The sequence below is a fragment of the Triturus cristatus genome, chromosome 11 (genome assembly GCF_964204655.1).
Source record: "Triturus cristatus chromosome 11, aTriCri1.1, whole genome shotgun sequence".
NCBI lineage: Eukaryota > Metazoa > Chordata > Amphibia > Caudata > Salamandridae > Triturus > Triturus cristatus.
In genome coordinates this window covers 297,641,748-297,659,949 of record NC_140594.1, presented here as the reverse complement: position 1 = coordinate 297,659,949, position 18,202 = coordinate 297,641,748, and the positions used below count along the sequence as shown (strand labels likewise).

Here is an 18,202-nt window from a genome sequence, read left to right as displayed (position 1 = left end):
TCAAACACTGTAGCAAGTTGGCATGAGCTACAGTGTCGAATGCTGCACTGAGGTCCAATAGGATGAGGGCCATGGTGTGACCCTCATCCGCCCCCTGACGAAGAGCCTCCACCGCTGTTAAGAGTGCGGACTCTGTGGAATGGCGGGGACGGAAGCCGAATTGAGTGTCATGTAATAATGCCGCTTTTTCGACGAAGTCCATCAGTTGTGAATTGACCAATTTTTCGGCTACTTTGGCCAAGTAGGGAAGAAGTGAAATTGGACGTAGGTTCTCTAGTTTCTCGAAACTGATGGTCGGTTTCTTCCTTAGGGGTAGGACCACCGCCTTTTTCCAGTCTTTAGGTACAATGGAGCTACTAAAAGATGTGTTAAGTAGATGTCTGATGTAGGGTTCTAATACCACCAGACTGTCTGTCAAACGTTTAGGTGTGGTAGGGTCTCGAGGAGAACCCGACTTCACGGATTTACAAATTTTTACGAGATCTTCAGGTGGTGGAATAACAAAGTGGGTCAGTCTGAGTCTATCACCCCATTCCCTGGGGCTTTCGACGAATTCTGCACCCGTTATGGGCTGTGTTGGGAACGCTGCGTATATTTTTGCTATTTTCTCGTAGAAAAAATTTGCAATTTTATTGCACGCGTCGGGGGAACAGTCATCTGGGACACTGGATGATTTCCCACTCGAGAGAGTTTTGTAGAGCGAAAACAGCTCTTTTGTTGAGTTGCTGGCTTCATTAACTCTAAGCGTGTAGTATGCTCTTTTGCACTTTCTAATTAGACCATGGTAGAGTCGCCTCTCAGTCAAGTAGGTGGCTCTAGATTCTTTAGAGAAAGTCTTGCGCCATTCTCTTTCGAGTTTCTTCAGTGCGGTTTTCAGGGCTCTAAGTTCTTCGTTGAACCATGGGGCTGTTTTTTGGACACGGCCCCCAGATTTGGTTTTTTGAAGAGGAGCAGTGCAGTCAAGTGCCTCAGTGATACGTTTGCACAGATTAGTATTGGCTGTGTCGGCGTCAACCCCCCCCGGGCTCCCCCCTTTAATCAGTGCCTCGCAGAATTTATGCTGGGAAAAGGTAGCCCAGTTACGTCTAAGATGATGCAGCAAAGCTGGCTGCGGAGGTCTATTTCCAGGGATACGGATGGTGAAGGGAACTAAGTAATGATCCGACCAGGGGATAGGAATAGGGGATTTGGTTTCTTCTTCCCCCCAATTAGCAAATATGGGATCCAAAAGGTGACCCAACTGATGTGTTGGACCGCTCACAATTTGAGTCAGCTGGAGGGCACCTAATGCCTGACTGAAGTTCGTACTAATACTGTTTGATGGGTTATTGAGATGTAGGTTAAGGTCTCCAAGTACCAAAAATTTATTGTTACATAAAGCGGTCTCCATGATACCTTCAACTAGACTTTCCTCAAACTTGGCAATAGGACCAGGGGGTCTGTAGATTAGCATGCCCTTTAGCGTGTAGCTTTAATAGTGAAACTTCCAGCCTCGCTGTCCAGGATAGGGGCACTTTCAAATTGGCATTGCAAACTTTCTCGGACTACAATTGCGATGCCCCCTCCCCTGCCAGTGGGTCTGTCTTGTCTATGTATTGTGTATCCTGCTGGGAGTGCCTCAAGGGCATCGACTGTAGAATCGCTATCTAGCCATGTTTCTGTGAGAAACATAAGGTCCCATTTAGTCTCGGAGAGTAGATCATATAGGTCCAACTTATGTTTCCTTAATGATCGCACGTTCAGTAGTCCACAGTGTATAGTGTAGTCCATGCTGGTCGTGTTCCTGTCAAGGTCATAGGAGAATTGGCAGTGTTCACAGCCTGTAGTGTTTTCTACGTGTAGCTTATGCTTGCATGACACATTAACGTTGCGGCGTAAGGCAAATAGTGCCTGCTTACTCCACCGTATGTGGTCATCCCGAGGGGCATGGGGTATGGCCCTGGACCGCAGACGGGCGCAGACGGGCTTGACTTAGGCGCGACTTCGGCGCGATGCCGGCGCGCCCGCTGCGCTCGCCCGCTGCGCGTCCGGAAAGGGCACATTGATATGGGGGCAGAAGTCGTGGCCTTACGAGTGGGCGTGTCTGTAGGATCGGGCGCGCGAAAGGCGGCAGCGCGTTTCCCTCCCTGCAGCAGCGCTAGGAACAGCTGAGCTAAGCTTCCCAACAACTACCAGGTCAGTGGGTGCAAGTGCTCGTTAAAAACACAACAAATAGCAAATTTTAAAATGAAAATGAGAACAGACCTCCCGGCTTCCGCCTCAGGAGTGTTACAAATGTTATGGCGCGCTTGTCAGTCAGCGCGACTATAAGGCCGGGGAGAAGGGGGTGTGGCCTCAAAGTAGGCGTGGCCTCACGAGTGGGCGTGTCTGTAGGATCGGGCGCGCGAAAGGCGGCAGCGCGTTTCCCTCCCTGCAGCAGCGCTAGGAACAGCTGAGCTAAGCTTCCCAACTTCCCAACAACTACCAGGTCAGTGGGTGCTCAGGGGGTGCAAGTGCTCGTTAAAAACACAACAAATAGCAAATTTTAAAATGAAAATGAGAACAGACCTCCCGGCTTCCGCCTCAGGAGTACCAAATGGTCTAGACGGGCATATGTGTGATGTGCGTGGGAGTAGTAGGAAAATTGTGGGGCTTGAGGATGAGCTGCCCTCCACATATCTATTTTCTCCTGGTTCTGTAGCCACTGCCGACCCTCCGCAGATACTGCCCATGTCTGAATATACCTGTGGCTAGACCGGTCCATTGACGTCTCCATAACGAAGTGTAGGAGGGGTCCTGAAATTACCCAGCGTTTCGGTGTCCCCAGGACATTGGACAGGGCCGCCATGAGAAACTTCCCCTGTCCATTGTTGGGCACATACAGAGACCCCACCACCAGGGGCAAGCCCCCCACCCACAGCTTGTATGCTAAAAGCCGCCCTCTGATCACCGCTACTTTGTCACCCACTTTCCCGGTGAAGCTTTTAGCCACCAACAAAGCCTCCCCTGCTTTTTTGTTCTGGGTGGAAGAGAAAAATTGTTGGGGGAATGCTCTGGACCGCATCTGCGGCCAATCCTTGGACAGAAGGTGAGTCTCTTGTAGAAGACATATATCCGCCCCTGAGTGCTCGAGATAGGACAGTATGGACTTCAGTTTGTTAGGGCTATTCAAGCCGCGTACATTAAGAGTTAGAATGTGGACTTCTGAGTGTGTTACGTAGGACAAGTGATCCCATGCAGCAGCATCTGCCCTCGGGCCAAACCCCGCCAAACAAGCAGCGCTCCCGTGACCTGCGCCCTAGCCAATCGCCTATGCCGCTTCTGAGGGCTCCCGCTTAGCACACCAGTTTCCCACGCCCCCACTAACCCCAACTGAATTCCGCAGTACCCCCCCCCAATGTCCAGAGCCCGCAAGGCTTGATCGCGCATCTCTGGAAGAAAAAGTGAACAGGGACATTCCATGGCTCAATATGTGTAATGTCCCCGCTCCTAAGCCCCCCCACCCCCTCCCGCACTCCAAATGGCTGCAGTCCCCACGTCAGTCAGGAGCTATCATTAGACACGGTGTCTTTGAGCACCAACTCCAATGCTACCTTTCCTTCCTGCGCCATCACCTTGGGGGTCGGGCCCCCGGGAAGGTCCTGAAAGCCGTCTCGTACCCACTCTCTGCCATCATTCTCCGGGTGGCCACTGACTAGTGTTGAGCTTGTCGTCGGGACAGTGAAGTGGCAGACCCAACAGCTTACGGGCCTCCTGTAGCAAGCGGATCTGGTGCAGCCTGCCCTCCCATTTAAATATTATTCTAAAGGGATGGCCCCAGGAATATGTCACTCCTTTGTCACGCAGGTGGGAGGTCACTTCTCGTAAGTCTTGCCTTTTTTGGAGGGGGATGGCTGCCAAGTCCTGGTACAAGGCTATATTGTGGCCCTGGTACTGGATCGGTTGTTTCGCTCGGGCCTCTCGGAGAATGCGTTACTTTAGGGGGTAGTCCGGCAAGAAGGCAAGGATATCCGGTGGTGGCGCTGGGGCCCTCCGACGCAGACCAACTCTGTTGGCTCTATCAATGCGGATCTCCGTGTCTTCTGAGTTCCCAAGTATCTCTCGAAACAGGGCCTGTAGGTATTGGACCATGTCTGTCCCTTCTGCATCCGACAGAACTCCCCGGACGCGTATGTTATTCCGCCAAGAGCGGTTTTCAAGATCCTCCGTATGTGCCTGGAGGTCGATTTACTGTTCCCCCGAAGCGGATCACCTCCTGCTGGAGTTGAGTCACCTCCTCATCCCTGGTTTGCTCCTGATCCTCAATCGCGGCCACTCGGGTCTCCTAAGGTATCCACTTCTCTTCAGATCTCTCTCACTTCCAGCGCCACTTCGCTTTTCAGAGTCTGAAAATCGCACCGCGAGGTGTTGAACAAGGTCTCTAGAAAAGAACGGGTGATAGGGTCCTTCGCCCCCTCTACATCGGAAGTTGTCGGCGCCAGTTTGATGAGCATGTCCTTCAATGTACGGTCCTTCCTGGTTTGCTGCAACATCATGGCAGTGGCGGACAAGGCGGTCTCCGAATGAGAGCCCCCCCCCAAACGCAATGGGGGCCTGCCTATGGCGTCTTGACCGCCAGAGCTTGGCACACCGCCTTCTTCCCTTTAGTTTCAAAGGTTTCGCCGCTTCACTCTGGAAGGTGTCCCCAGCAAAGGCCCTCCGTTCCTGTCTACTTTTCCATAGGTCGACGGTAGATTGTCGTTGCTCTGATGAGCCAATGTGGGCTGGGTCGCTTTGGTTCCGAGCGCCTGCGCGGCTGCAGGGGCTGAGCACACGATGGTATGTTGAAATGTATCTCGTAGTGTGGCGTGTTGCTCCCGAGGATCTGACAATGCCCCTATTGCTGGACGATCTGGCGCCCCACGGTCCCATGAGGCCTCGGTCTCCTGCCGGTGTCTTCCGTTGCTGTCCCTCTACTCTGAGTGGGACCTCCCTTCCTCAGCCACTTCGCCCCCGCTTTAGTGCCAGCTAACCTGGGTACTCTCTATGAGGGCTGCCTATAGACCCCCCGATCTAGCACCCGGAGTGGGGTCACGCACAGTCCCGGGGCCCCAGAGCCCGCGTCGTCGCCTGTCTATGCCTGCTGGGCTGCTATGGGGCCAAGTTGCCGCTCCCTGAAGCCCCAGCAGTCCCTCGGGGTCCCTTGGGTCTCTCGTGTCACTAGGCCCCCTATGTGTGAGGCCTCTGGTGTTCCTCCCGCAAGGCCCGATGAGTGTCTCGGTGGTAGCCGGGCCCCCTCTTGTCCCTCGACGATCGATGCCGGGCCCCCCTGCACAGCCGTAGGTAAGGCTCCTGTCCGCTTTGCGCTCTCCCCTGTCGCCAGTTACACATCCAGTCGGAGCGGGCGCCAGACGATATCCTGGCCGATGCCCTGGACGTGTGGCCGCGCCCCTGCCCTTGCTTCCTGCTGTTGGACCTGCGACGTGGACAGTCTGATCACACCCTAGCCGGGCGCTCTCACTGATGTGAGCCATTGGCTGTGTGCGGTATGGCTTGGTGATGCTGCTGCCCGGGCCATATGGGTTTTCGGCTGGCCTCCCAGCCACTTGGGCAGGCCCCCGAGGGTGCGCAGCAATGATGTATGGGCGCCAGCCAATGAGTCTGGCCGCTGCCCCCCTGCGCCACGCCCTGCCTCCTGCCGCTGTCTCTACGCCGCTCTTACCGCGTCGTGCCCACCCAAACGCTCCCATAGCCCTCTACTGGCTCGCCAGCCCCTAGGAGCAAGGCCCCGGCATCCACGATGATGGACAACCGGTCCACCCCACTCTACGTGGCAACAACTTGAAAGGGCTAGCCAGCCGACGTATCTGGCCGAGTCCCATCGCCACCGGGCCCCCCGTTGACAGGGTCGACCCTTTCTGCACTCCTATCAATTTACTGGGTGTGCAGTCTCCATATTGCACTCCAGGCTTCTTTCTTGCTGCTGCCTGCCCGCTCCTGTGTCTGGAGCGCCCGCGCCAGTGCCTGATGTGGGCCGCTTCGTACGCCGTCCCGCCACGAGGTGGTGCGCCGAGGGGTCCCGGAGTGAGGGTCCGCCACCTTCAGTGCCTCCACCGCTCCACAGATGCTGCCGAGGTACAGGCCCGGTCTGGCCACCATTTTGATATGCCGCATCACGGCTCGTCATCTGGGGATTAAACGATCTCTCCGGCCCCCAGCCACGGCAAACACCTAGGGAACGCTACTGCGGGGCTGGGGGAGTGACCCTCCATCTCGAAGCGGTAGTGGGTATTAAAACATACTGGGGCACAGTTGGGAGTGGGGAGACGTAGCTAAGCACATCCTACCCGCTTGCCATCTTGGCCACGCCCCATGAAGTATTTTAATATTGGGATTGTTAAATTATTGTACAAGCTCAAATGCAGTTTCAGTAAACAATGTGAATTACTGCTGTTTTATAGGGGGAAAATGGAATTCCAATTGTATTTTAACGACTGTTGTATTCTTTACTTCAACTTTTATACTACAGAACCATAGTTTTACTGACTGACAAGTCTGACCCTGGAGTGGTGTTGAATTTATCCAGCCATAAATCCAATGTAGGTAGAATGAATGTTGGCTGATGTTAGTGTAATAAATAAAGACAATGTAAGATTTCATGAGGACTATATAAAGGTCAGATAGGTCTTAATATATAAAAGACCAGAGTATTAAGAGGACGTAGTTAATTTTAAACATAACTGTAAGGGGGTGTTTACAGTTATCTTGCGAGGGTTGGGTATATGTGCTTCTAAGTCTGTGTTTTGATTTGCATTTTTGCCCCAGCTTTAGGTTGCAACATAGAAAGGGGAGGGTGGGAGGAGCGGGGCTGTTGTGTCTTGTGTGTCTGGCTGTTTAAAAAAAAAAAAAAAAAAGGGAGATGCATCTAACCAACTGTATTCCACATCTTCTGTATCAAGTAAGTGATTCTGCTGTGGAACATGGAGTGGGGCAATTCAGTGGTTCTTGCTGGTAATAACCAACTGTTAATGAAGAAGATAATGAATACAAGGCATTCCTATAATGCATCCTCTGTTTAAATGTAAGCTTCGCCTAAGAGAATAAACTACCAAAATCTCTGTAACAGACTAAGGAGGACTTCGTTGATGCACCCTTGCTCTGTTAATTCCAGGACTGGCAACTCAGGAGGACGTTGATGGGTTGGGGTGTAAGCGAATGAAAGGAAAACTCTGCTAGTTCCCCAATTGTTTTTCACAGTCATATGGTTTTCGGTCTCATCTCTACTAGATATTAGGAACCAGTTTCTTTAGTATCGTGCGGCCTAAAAATCTTGCTCTAAGTGGCCACACAAGATACAGACATAGACATCCCGAAAGAGCATAATGCATAAGAGAATAGCCAAACAGACAGCTTATAAGAGAGTGGGAGATGAACAAAAGAAGCAAATGAGAGTTGAGCTGAGATTGCGAGACTGATGGGATGGAGGATGTAGATGATACTGACTGACTGAAATGGAAACCGAATGGTGTAAGTGTTTGGATTGTTGTTTTTTACCACCTACTTAAAAAAGGTGTAATATATACCAAATTGACTCAACGATCTACATCAGCGAATCTATGGCACAAAGGTGAAGTTGAGTTTTCTCTATGTGCTATAACATGTTGTTAATTGACAAAATGATGTTACAATAAAAAAAAAATCAAAACCAATTTAAAGAATAATAGGAAACACTGGTTCTGTACTGAAAAGGTGGTTTTAGTGATCAGCAAATGATTTAAAATACCTAGTTCCCTCTTTGCTCTAACATCTTCAGCCGGGGAATGATCTCAGCTAATCAAGTGAACCAGCCCTAACTATTTGAACAAAAGACACACAGAATGCAGAACAAATCTAAACATTCAACCCCAGTCAAGAGATCTGGGTTAAATCCATCATTCTTTTGCTCACCATGCCACCCCAGTTTAGACCTGGCCATATGCAAATCAATCTTGACCCTGTGCCTCATGGGAACAGTCCAGCCCGAAATGCCAAGCCAGGTCCACCCTGGAACGGAAACAAGCAACCTAGGAACGGTTTCTGGGTTTCACCCCTCAGCCAGGATAGCTTGAATCCAGTGGCAGTGAGCCCGGGACACACGTCTGGGCATACCCAGCACACTTAAGGCGAGAAAGCAAAAGACACACAGTTGATGGAATGAATGCATAACAAATCAAAACATTTACCCCCAGTTAAGAGATCTGGGTTAAATCCATCATTCTTTTGCTCACCATGACACCCCAGTTTAGACCTGGCCATATGCAAATCAGTTTTGACCCTGTGCCTAATGGTAACAGTCCAGCCCGAACTGCCAACAATGGATTTAGGCCCACATATCTGTACTGGGGTTAATGTATGAAACTGTTCTACATTCTGTCCATCAACTGTTCCCTTTGCTCTTTTTGCATAAACTATTTGAACAGCACACATGAATGCAGCCATTTGTAAGAAACTCTCTAGAGTAAGCTGCTTCTTGGTGGCAAGGTAGCACAGTAAATGAGACAAGTGCAAGAACTCAGACAAATTAAATTGGAGGTCGTGGACTCAACTCTATAAAACTCTAAAACACAAATCAGTGTTGTGGAAATAATCTAGACCTTACAAATACCAGATCATGTAAAATCTTGCCAACACCATGTATACGAGGCCCAAGCGTTACTAAATAGAACAATTGTTTTAATATTTTCCAACACCATAGCAGTGGAAGTAACCATTGCAGCCTTACCAGCAACACGATTCCCATAACTAAAAAAGAATACATATCAATTCAGAACAATGAGGGACGACATTAGGAGCCCATCACAGTTTAAAACCCTACTGTGATTGTGCACACCCATGGAATAAAATCTTACTTTCATTGGGAACATCTTCCAAACCCAGCTCTTCTCCAGGCGCCAAAATGCATCCTCCGTTTTCCTCCAGGGTTAGGATAAGTGGCACATCATCCTCCAGGCTCACCGCCATATTAAGTTGCTAAATCCAACCAATCCACGTTTATTTCTTGATCCAAACCAACGGTGTGGTTTTGGGGGCAGTTTCCAAATTGGTGTAAACAAAAATATTTTCCAGTAGGTCCGCCATCACAGCTTGTTCTAGGAGTCAAAAAACAAACACTAATATATCTCTAGATCCGTGAAACGAAATATAAAATGAAAAATTGTACAATACAATGAAAAAATAAAAGGCGGATCTTAATGTTTTCGAAAGTATTTACTGTGATTTACACAGTTATCGTTTATTGTAGGTCTCCTGTCAATTGAACAGTTGACTTGTAGAAACGGTTAAATAGCACCACTGTCTAGAAGAAACATTTTTAAGCAGTGAAGATTATAGCACAGGAACAATGGTGGGGGTACGATTCAGTCAGGCCAATCTTTTCCTCCGTACGATGCAAAGAAGGTGCAACGGGCATGGAATTAGAGCGTTGAAAAGAGTCCACATTTAACGACTCCCATCCTCAATCAAAGTAAAAATAAGGGGTGCCAAGGAATGCAAACAAAACATCCTGTTTACGGTCATCCAAAAATAATGACGATAAAATAACGCGTCAAACTTAAAGAGATCTGGAAAACTGCATAAGCCAAGTGTCTTGGCTTCATTTAATGGCCATGCTTCGCCAACTTCACTACTTTATCTTCGGGACCACAGTTACTTATTTCCCTTAAATACTATTTTTATGCAGTCCGGTGCAGTGTGTCACAATTCAGCTAAAATAAATAAAAATAAAAGAGTTGGAAATCAAAGATAACGGGCAAGGGGGTAAGTAGTTTCAGAGAAGCTTGTTGCAACAGGACCGAGGGTCCAACCCTTTTTTTCGGACTGTGAAACTAGGCAATGCCACAATCACTTTGCCGCTATTCCTCAACCTCATGCCTCACTGCACAGACACCACTCAGTGCGGTGACGCTGCTAAAGTAACATTGTTCAGTTACTGGACATTTAAATGACTGGGCCAGGAAGTAGCTGGGGATAACGTAAGAGGGGTACTACCAACACTGTAACAGTCTCATACTCCTTTTGCTCCCCTCAGCAGATAAAGAAGAAAGCTATAAATTCTAACCAAACCCGAAGCCTCCAACCGTCCATCTACCAGTCTCACTAGGCGTCTTGCCCGTAGGAATGTTAGCGACCCTAAAGTATCCAGATGAGAAGAAGCAAGTCTATGACCTGCCCCTGCCCCCGCCCACTACCACGTCCTCAGGAGCTCGTGGTATTGGGTTACGTCCTCCTTTATTATTATCAGCTCCCATTGGAAGAGAGGGTTATCTGTCTGCAGAACTCATACAGCGGATTGGCGCGTTTTTGCAGCCTAGGCAACGGGCAGTCTCAAAAACACTATACCGTGAAAAGCAAATGCGAATTGAGGCGGCCGTAGCTATTTTCATAGCTAAATCTATCTTTGTCGACTGCATCAAAATACGTTGCTAAAGGTGACTTCGATAGATCGCTGATTATGTTATCCATGTTTAAACACAGACGCTTACCTAATAACATTACTAATGCATAGTCCCCTTATTACCCGACTTTTTCTGGTTATAGTTGTTTATGGAGCCGATTCAACCGAGGCCTACATTGTAAGATGGCCGCTACCTTAACCACGGTTGAGTCGTGAACGCCCCTAAGCTAGTCCGTCTTTTATGTCATTAGGGCCTCCAACCACTAGTCAACTTTCGTGTACGTCAGACACACGCTAAAAGGTTTGGGCTGTCGCTTGGTAACGCTTGTAAACGGAAGGGACAGAAATCCAAATGGGAACGAAAGGCAGGTGAGGGCGCGCGTTCTTGGGTGAAAAAAGGAAGAGTGACTTATGTCACTAGATAATGATTATATGTGATTGACGAGTAACCCAATTCAGAAGGGGGACCAATGGTCGTTGATATCAATAAGGGCACTCTGACAGTGTTAGCTTCAGTGTCCGGTGACAGGTTTTCAAATGACAGACAGGATTTGCGCCTTGTAGAGCAATTAAGATATACTCTCTACTTCTGGCACGGCGCCTGGTCGTGCCTTTCATTGGAAGCAACCCAGACTAAAGTTTTTCAGTCTTCATAGTACACCTACAACAGCGACCCTGTAGTTCTGTTTGCTTCGACAAAGGTCTGATCGAAAACCATGGTCATCACTCCTGGCCCCCAAACTGGAGTAGGAGAGTAGCCATCATTAAACAACAGAGTCCTCTCATCCTAAACTCTTAGCTAAAAGTAGGGGGTCAACTTACAAGAGAGTATGAAACAAAAATAATAAATCTCCACTGAAGCTGGCTTTCCAACGTGGGATTGGAGGAGTTATTTTACGTGCTCTGCACCTCTCTTCCACCTGTAAGAAAATGTTCAAAAAATTTGGCTCACATTATGTGTTCTACAACACAATCTTCAAAAGTAGTGGCCAGAAACCATAGGCTCCACAGGCAGTTCTGAAAGGGCGTAACTTAAATATTCCAATACTTCTTCTGTGGAGGGCTAGTGAAGTCTGACAAGTATGGAGTACACCCCTAAAAACTGGTAAGAAAAAATAGCGGTTTAAAGGACGTATGTAGGCTCATGTGGTTCCACAGGTCAAAATAGGAAGGGGCGCAGCCTTTGTATCTGCTCGAGTGTGGGTCACCAATGGCAATGTGCTCCTGCTGTTGTGCACGAGCCACCATGTTGCACTTTGTGTACCAGTTTTGATCCCTAGTGATATTTTATCATGAATGTACATTGTATACTGTTTCATAATAGTTGTGCTCTATTAATTTATTAAGTAGTCTCCAGAAAGTAGTCAGTGAATGTACTGTGATGTTCCATTTGTCCTGCAGTTGTTAGATAAAATGAAGAGAAAGAATGCTAGTTCTTGATGGGGACTGAAGTTTTTAATTTATCTGTCAGAACCACATTTGTTAGAAGCCCTATTAGCACAATGTTTTACAGGTCATTTGAATAATCTCAGTATTTAGGTGTCTACTGCTTCTTTCTTAATTTTCTACCATTTTTAATGTATCCATATGTCCTATTCAAAGTCTATTATCTGTCATGTGTTATGGTTTGGAATGAGGTTGAAGTGTGCAGGGTGGAAATAAAACATTCTGCAGCTTTCATGCTCTACTGTTAATGGCAGATTACACTTCCTTCACCACTTTCTTCTTGAGAGTGGGCGACCTTTCTCAAAAGTCTCACAATTGTATTCCAGATTCACTGAGAGGAAGGCGAAGAGACACCTAGCAGGGCACCAAGAAAGTTGTGCAAAATGGCTGAGGCAACGTAAAGCTACCTAAGGTAGGAAAGTGTAATCAAGTTAAAGAAAAAAAAATCCCCGACAAAGACACAAGCAAAAATAGAAAACATAAAATAAACATAATCTAGAACTCAGAAAAGGCTGTCAAAAATTCTAAATCAAGATTTGTAACCAGTACACAGGTAGCAGAACCAAAGAAATACAGTGCAGTGGGCAATAAAGATGGATCTTCGAATGTTGAGATGCATGGAGGATCAGACTTTGAGCCGTTATATAGGAAATCTGTGCTGGCACCACTTCCAATGAACCTGGAAACAAAATATCACCATCTTGTATTTGCAAGCTGTGTGCAATAGCCTTATACTTCCTGTCACTGAGAATGATGTCTTGTCATTCAGCCACTAGATGTTGCAAGCCTTTTACATTTTCCAGTTGTAAACCTCTTTCCCTTTTCCCATTGTGCAAATAAGTGTGACCTGAAGAAGTAGGCATGCCTCCTGAATCTAAGTGTATCTCGTTTCTCCAAAGTTTAGTTTGTTACCTGTGTTTCGAGGAGGCTTGTGGGATACATAGATCCCACTGTTCAAGGCAACTAAGTGGGGTCTATGAAGACTCACAGTTCCAGCCCTTATTTAACAGTGTCAGTGAAGACTTGCAGTTCCTGTTTGGCGAAACATAACATCTAAGTCAGTAGACAGCATGGCTATCCCTGAGGCTAAACAGTCAAAGTATGTCTAAGCTTCCACAATGCGTAAAACACACAACATTATCAACAATAGATGCTTTACACTAGGATCACCATAATGCCTAGAATGCCCACAGTATTCCAAGTCGGATCATCTTAATGTTTATTCTATGCCAATGAGGGCTACCTTATTTTGTTGCACCACAATGCCCCCTTGTGACATGGAGAGCCATCATCACCCTGGAATGCCTACAATATGCACTACTCTTCTGAACTTTGTGTTCCTGAATGGATCAAATCTTAGCTGGCAAGGAGTTCCAGAGCTAGGCGACTTGGACCAAGAAAGTAGAGCCTCCCATGGATTTCTTATTGTAAGCTGGTATGATGATCCAAGGTGCTATCCTAGAGCGTACAGCTCTGTTTTGTTTCTAGGGCTTACATTTTATTTGTAGGTATAATGTTATTTTTTTCTTGGGGGGCTCTGTGGAAGATGTAGAGTGCCTAGAGCATTGATCATTTTGCTACAGGCAAACGGTAAAGTGCTTGCAAAGTTGGTGTCATGGGTTCTGTGGTATGAAGTGAAGGAGGAGTCTTGTTGCAGCATTCTTGATCTGTTGTAGTTTGTATATGATGAAACATGGAGTGTCAAAGTCTAGGCTACAAACACATTCACGCTTGAGCATCATAAGTGGGAGAGTAACTTGTAGTTTTTGTTGATATTTACGATATGGGTGAACAGCCTGGTGGTCAATGGGGGCATTTATATTTAGTTTTAAGTCTGTTCATTAGTATTGTCACAGGCATAGAAATATACTCGAAGAATACCAAATATACAAATATCACTTCATCCTCACAAGAATCCATGTCTTTCTATATGTATTAAGCGTCACTGCAAAAAAAAAAAAACGAAAAGCTATCACAGTAGGCCTAGAAAATACACACAGAGGGGAGCATAGAGACCAAGATTTGACAGAACAAGAGTAGAGAGACCATACCCTACCTCTGCTACCTCCCTCCTACAAGAGAGGTCCCCAGTTCGAAATATTCAGTCTTCCACTAAAAAACTCAAAGCCTCACTGGACTGTGACTATTTACATGCCACTGAAACCTGCCCAGTTTCCCCTGGCAGATTGCTGTGGAAAGGTGCAGCAGAATCCACTTGAGAGAAAGTGAAATGTACCTCTTCACTCTTAAACAAACCACCACTTTTTTCTTAATATCCACAAAGGCTCAGTTCGTCCTAGCATGCCCACGTTAATTTCAGGAAAATAGGAAACCATCGTCCCGCATCTAACCCCAATTTGCACCTTTCAAAATCTTATCACACCAGATCGCCGACTGAAGGGTAGCATTGAAAATGCCACTCTCTATAGTGATGTCACCTCATTTCCTTAGGGAAGCCAAGTGCCACTCTTTAAATTTCACTTCCAGAGCCTTTCCTCAGATCCAGCTGATTCCAAGGATCCACGGAAGAGGATCCCTATGCAAGTTATCCAGCCATTCAATCTTTGAGTCCCGCTGCAGGATTCCTTGTATCACATTACCCTTTTTATAGGCCTTCATGTCCTTGCTGTCTACATCAGGCAAAGCTCCAGAAACGTCTATGCCTCTTTCACCTACTATCACTCCACAGCCTGTACCTTGCCAGTGAGACCCTGTAGCTTACCGTCCATTGCTTCACTGCAACCTCAATTGCCACCGTTTTTTCAGCAATGTCCAATCATAATGTCCCTGTAGCTCTCATGAGAGCTTTCTCTAAAGCTGTGAGTTCAATCTCATCAGCCAGCTCCTCTTACTCTTCTTTATGCCTAGTCTTGGAGCGCCCTCTACGAGGCAGAAAAAATATGCCTTTGTCTCATCCAGTCTGATTTGTTCATTGTTACTTCAGACCCACTACCAGGTGTCAGTGGTAGGGGGAAAAGTAAAACCTCCTATGTAGTGGTTGAAGTGGGCGGGATTGGCAGGGCAAGGTGTGCCTCTACTTTTTTAATTTAATAGAATCCGTTACCCAACTTTTTTATTTATAAAATGCGCTCCAGGACGGCAGAAAGAGCCAAGGCCTATAGATAAGACTCGGCCGTTGGGGGACGGGAGGAGTGCACAGAGAAAGAAAAGGACTCTGTCTTTTCCTTTTTCCCTAGAAAAGACAAGGACACTGTCCACTTCTCCTGCTCTGCCGCTGTCTCGTGCCCCCTCTCTTTCTTTCTTTTATTTCCTCTCTTTCTGTATGGCTCCTCCTCACTTGCTGAAAACGAGACTTCAAGAAACTGCACTTACCCTTTCAATTCTTTCCTTTATTCGTTCCTCTGTGAAATGGATCCAAAAAAGAAAAAAACTCTTTTACTGGAAATGTCGTCTTTTTCTGACATTTTGTCTTGCTTGCGCCTCCCAGATAATACAGCTCCCACACGATGGCTCATCACCCAGCGAAGCAAAAGACTTTAACACAGCACCTTTTGAAAAGGGTTTTATTTTACAAAATGCAAGGATTCTCCCTTTTAGAATAAGGCTTGGGGTTTTATTTTACACAATGCTCTCTAACAGAAAGGCATTCCCAGATGCCACATGCACAACACTCAAATATATGTAGAGATATATATGTTTATATGCAAGCAATAATAACACACTAGGTAATTGTAATGCATGAATAATACTAATGAATAAACAAGCAGCAAATAATATGCAAAAGACTCAAGCAAATATACTGGGACATCCTGCAAGAGACCAGAAAGCTATATATACATCAAATGAGTACTTTGGAGGTGCACCTTGACTCACTCACACATCACAAAGAAAACACATCAAATGATCAAAGCCACTGGCCAAACATCACACTGGCAATAACCAAAACTCAATACTTCACCTGGTGCAAACACTGCATCTCAGCTCACTCCTGACTGGGGAAGTTAAACAGCCGTGATTGAGAGCCTCAGCAACCAGGATTCCACGCTCCGAAGAGGATGCGTCTGTCCCTGTTCGGATTCCAAACTCCCGGTTTCTAAGTCAACAACCCTCAGCTTTATAATCTCAAAACACACTAGAAGGTTCGGGAAAGACCTCCCCCCGCGCCAGAGGAATCTTACCAGAACTGGCCAGGTTCCAAGCAAGCACTACCATGGCAGGAAGGAGTTCTCGCGTCCCCTTCTCCAAATCTCACATGTTCCAGCCTTTATCTTGACGAAGCTCACAAAAGCCGTCAGGGTACATTAAACAATCTCTCACACAAACAATCCTTGAACGTGAATAACCCAAACAACTCGCAAACGCTGCTGTGCATGAAGAAAAAGCTGAAGCAAGGCAGAGTCAGAAAACAAGAGGACATGAGGCTATGTCAAAGCCAATAATTAGAACTTCATAATTCTCATCAATGTACAACACAATGCACAATTGTGCACAACTGCTTATAGATTCACATACCTCATCTCTCATTGTCCTATAGCATACTTTATCTCTCAATGTACAACACCGAGCACATGTGTGCATCACTGCCCATAACACTGCACTTTGAGACCAAAAAGTACATTCCACCTCTCTCCCTCTCATGCTTTCAAATGCACATCCCACACGTTCTGTTCTTGGCAAGGCTGTCCTACTCTGTGACAGCTTCCACTGAAAGACTGCAAGATTACAAAAAAGAAACTTTTAACCCTTTCGATGCTTGTGACGGAGCGGTTCCGTCATGCACATCGGTCGCGCTGTGCGGATGACGGAACCGCTCCGTCACGGCCCCGTCCGCGCACGAACCCTTCAGCACAGCGCGGTAATCCGCGCCGGGCTGAAGGGGTTAAGAGAAACAGGCATATGCAGGACGTTGTACATTCAGGCTAGGATAAAATAACACACCAAAGTCAGTTAAAAAAATGGTAGTCAAAGGTCATCACAGGGTATCAGACCACAAGAGTGCCTCAAGCACTACACATGTTTCTATTCTAAAGTGCAACCCCTGGACAAAGTGGAATCCCATGGCACTAGCATTATACCTGTGAGACCTAATGGCTTTGCCAACGCTTGTTACTTCCTCGTGTTCATATAAGCAAATATTGCCAAAATATACTTGTAAGCATGTTCCGGGTAGCTCTTACAGCTTTTGGGTCATTATTCAATTACAATGATGCTACTTTTCTCGAAGATTAATTAAGATGCAGCCTCCTGTTACAACACTGCTTCCTTGACAACAGAAATAGTGTCAACATGTAAACATGTGTGTAAGAAAGTAGGATCTGCTTTTATGGCTACCCCCACTTTTTGCCTGGTGCTATGCTGTTTCTGACTCGTCTGACTGGGAGTCTGCTAATCCGGACCCCAGTCTCTGTGCTTTCTCTCCTAAATTGGTATGGAAAGAAATTAGGTACAACCCAGAAGACACTGGTGTACCTTTATCAGTCCCTAGTACATGGTACTAAGGTGCCCAGGGCATAGGTGTACCAGGGGTCCCTATAGGCTGAAGCATTATGCCACCCATGGGGCATCACTCCGACTGTAACTACAGGTCTGCCATTGCAGCCTGTGTATGCTGGTGCTAGCACCACTTATAACATATATAGGTTTTCCTATATCTGAGGTCACTGCACTTAAAACGATAAGTCGCCCCTAAAGCAGGCCTTTCATTCCTGAAGGCAGGGTGCGCGGTTCTAAGTGTGAGGGTGCCCCTGCATTAGCAGGACACCACTACAACCTTCGGAGTCCATTCTCCCGGGTTGTAAGTGCATCAGCCATTACGATACATAGAGTGGCCATGCGTCATTACGCGATAACCATCTCTAAACTGGCTGTAACGAACCCTATCATGTTCTGTATCAAATATGTTGGAATCATACCCCCATATGATTCCATGCACTGTAAAGCTCCTCCGGGAGGCCCTCAGTGCTCTGGGTACCAGTCTTCTAGACTCGGACAGTACAACATGGATGCTCCAGACCAGAGACACGATTCTGCCCGCCTGCTGCAGAGCCAAGCTTGAGCAGGGGAAGGCAGAACAATAGCTATCCTGTCACAGGGAGGTGTGACCACCTCCCAGACAGGGTTTAGTGTATTTGGGCTGGTTGGGAGCGCTTGCCAGCACCACTCAGTCTGCTTGAACGGCACACTTGGTGCCCTCCTTTCATAGTCCAGTTCAAACCACCTCAGGGAGCCGTTGGCTCCCGCTCTGGCGCGAAACTGGACAAATGACATGAGAGTATCCTTCCCACTGTCCGACCCCCTCGCCTGGGAGGGAACCCTGAATTATTCCAACCCTTTCCTTAGGGGACTTAAGGGCTTACCTGTGGGTGGGTCCCTAGATTCGTTGTGGGATAGGATTCATTTCAAGAC

At 47.1% G+C, this 18,202-nt stretch overlaps 2 protein-coding genes across 3 annotated transcripts in view; one reads left to right on the top strand and one right to left on the bottom strand.

The window, feature by feature from the left end:
- TPCN1 (two pore segment channel 1) overlaps positions 1-10,184 on the bottom strand; it is a 350,431-nt gene extending 340,247 nt beyond the window's left edge. The window contains exons 1-2 of the mRNA XM_085634844.1: positions 10,055-10,184; positions 8,847-9,086 (exon numbers count right to left, since the gene is read on the bottom strand). Of these exons, the coding sequence (XP_085490970.1) occupies positions 8,847-8,958 (112 nt within the window). The 5' untranslated portion in view covers positions 8,959-9,086; positions 10,055-10,184. The remainder of the gene's footprint in view (positions 1-8,846; positions 9,087-10,054) is intronic.
- A 494-nt stretch (positions 10,185-10,678) lies between these two features.
- DRC10 (dynein regulatory complex subunit 10) overlaps positions 10,679-18,202 on the top strand; it is a 178,023-nt gene continuing 170,499 nt past the window's right edge. The window contains exons 1-2 of one of the 2 annotated variants that reach the window (XM_085633761.1): positions 10,683-10,759; positions 12,163-12,248. The gene's annotated coding sequence lies outside the window, so the exon portion shown is untranslated. Of the gene's footprint in view, positions 10,760-12,162; positions 12,249-18,202 lie in introns of both variants that reach the window. The other variant, XM_085633762.1, reaches the window with a different exon arrangement.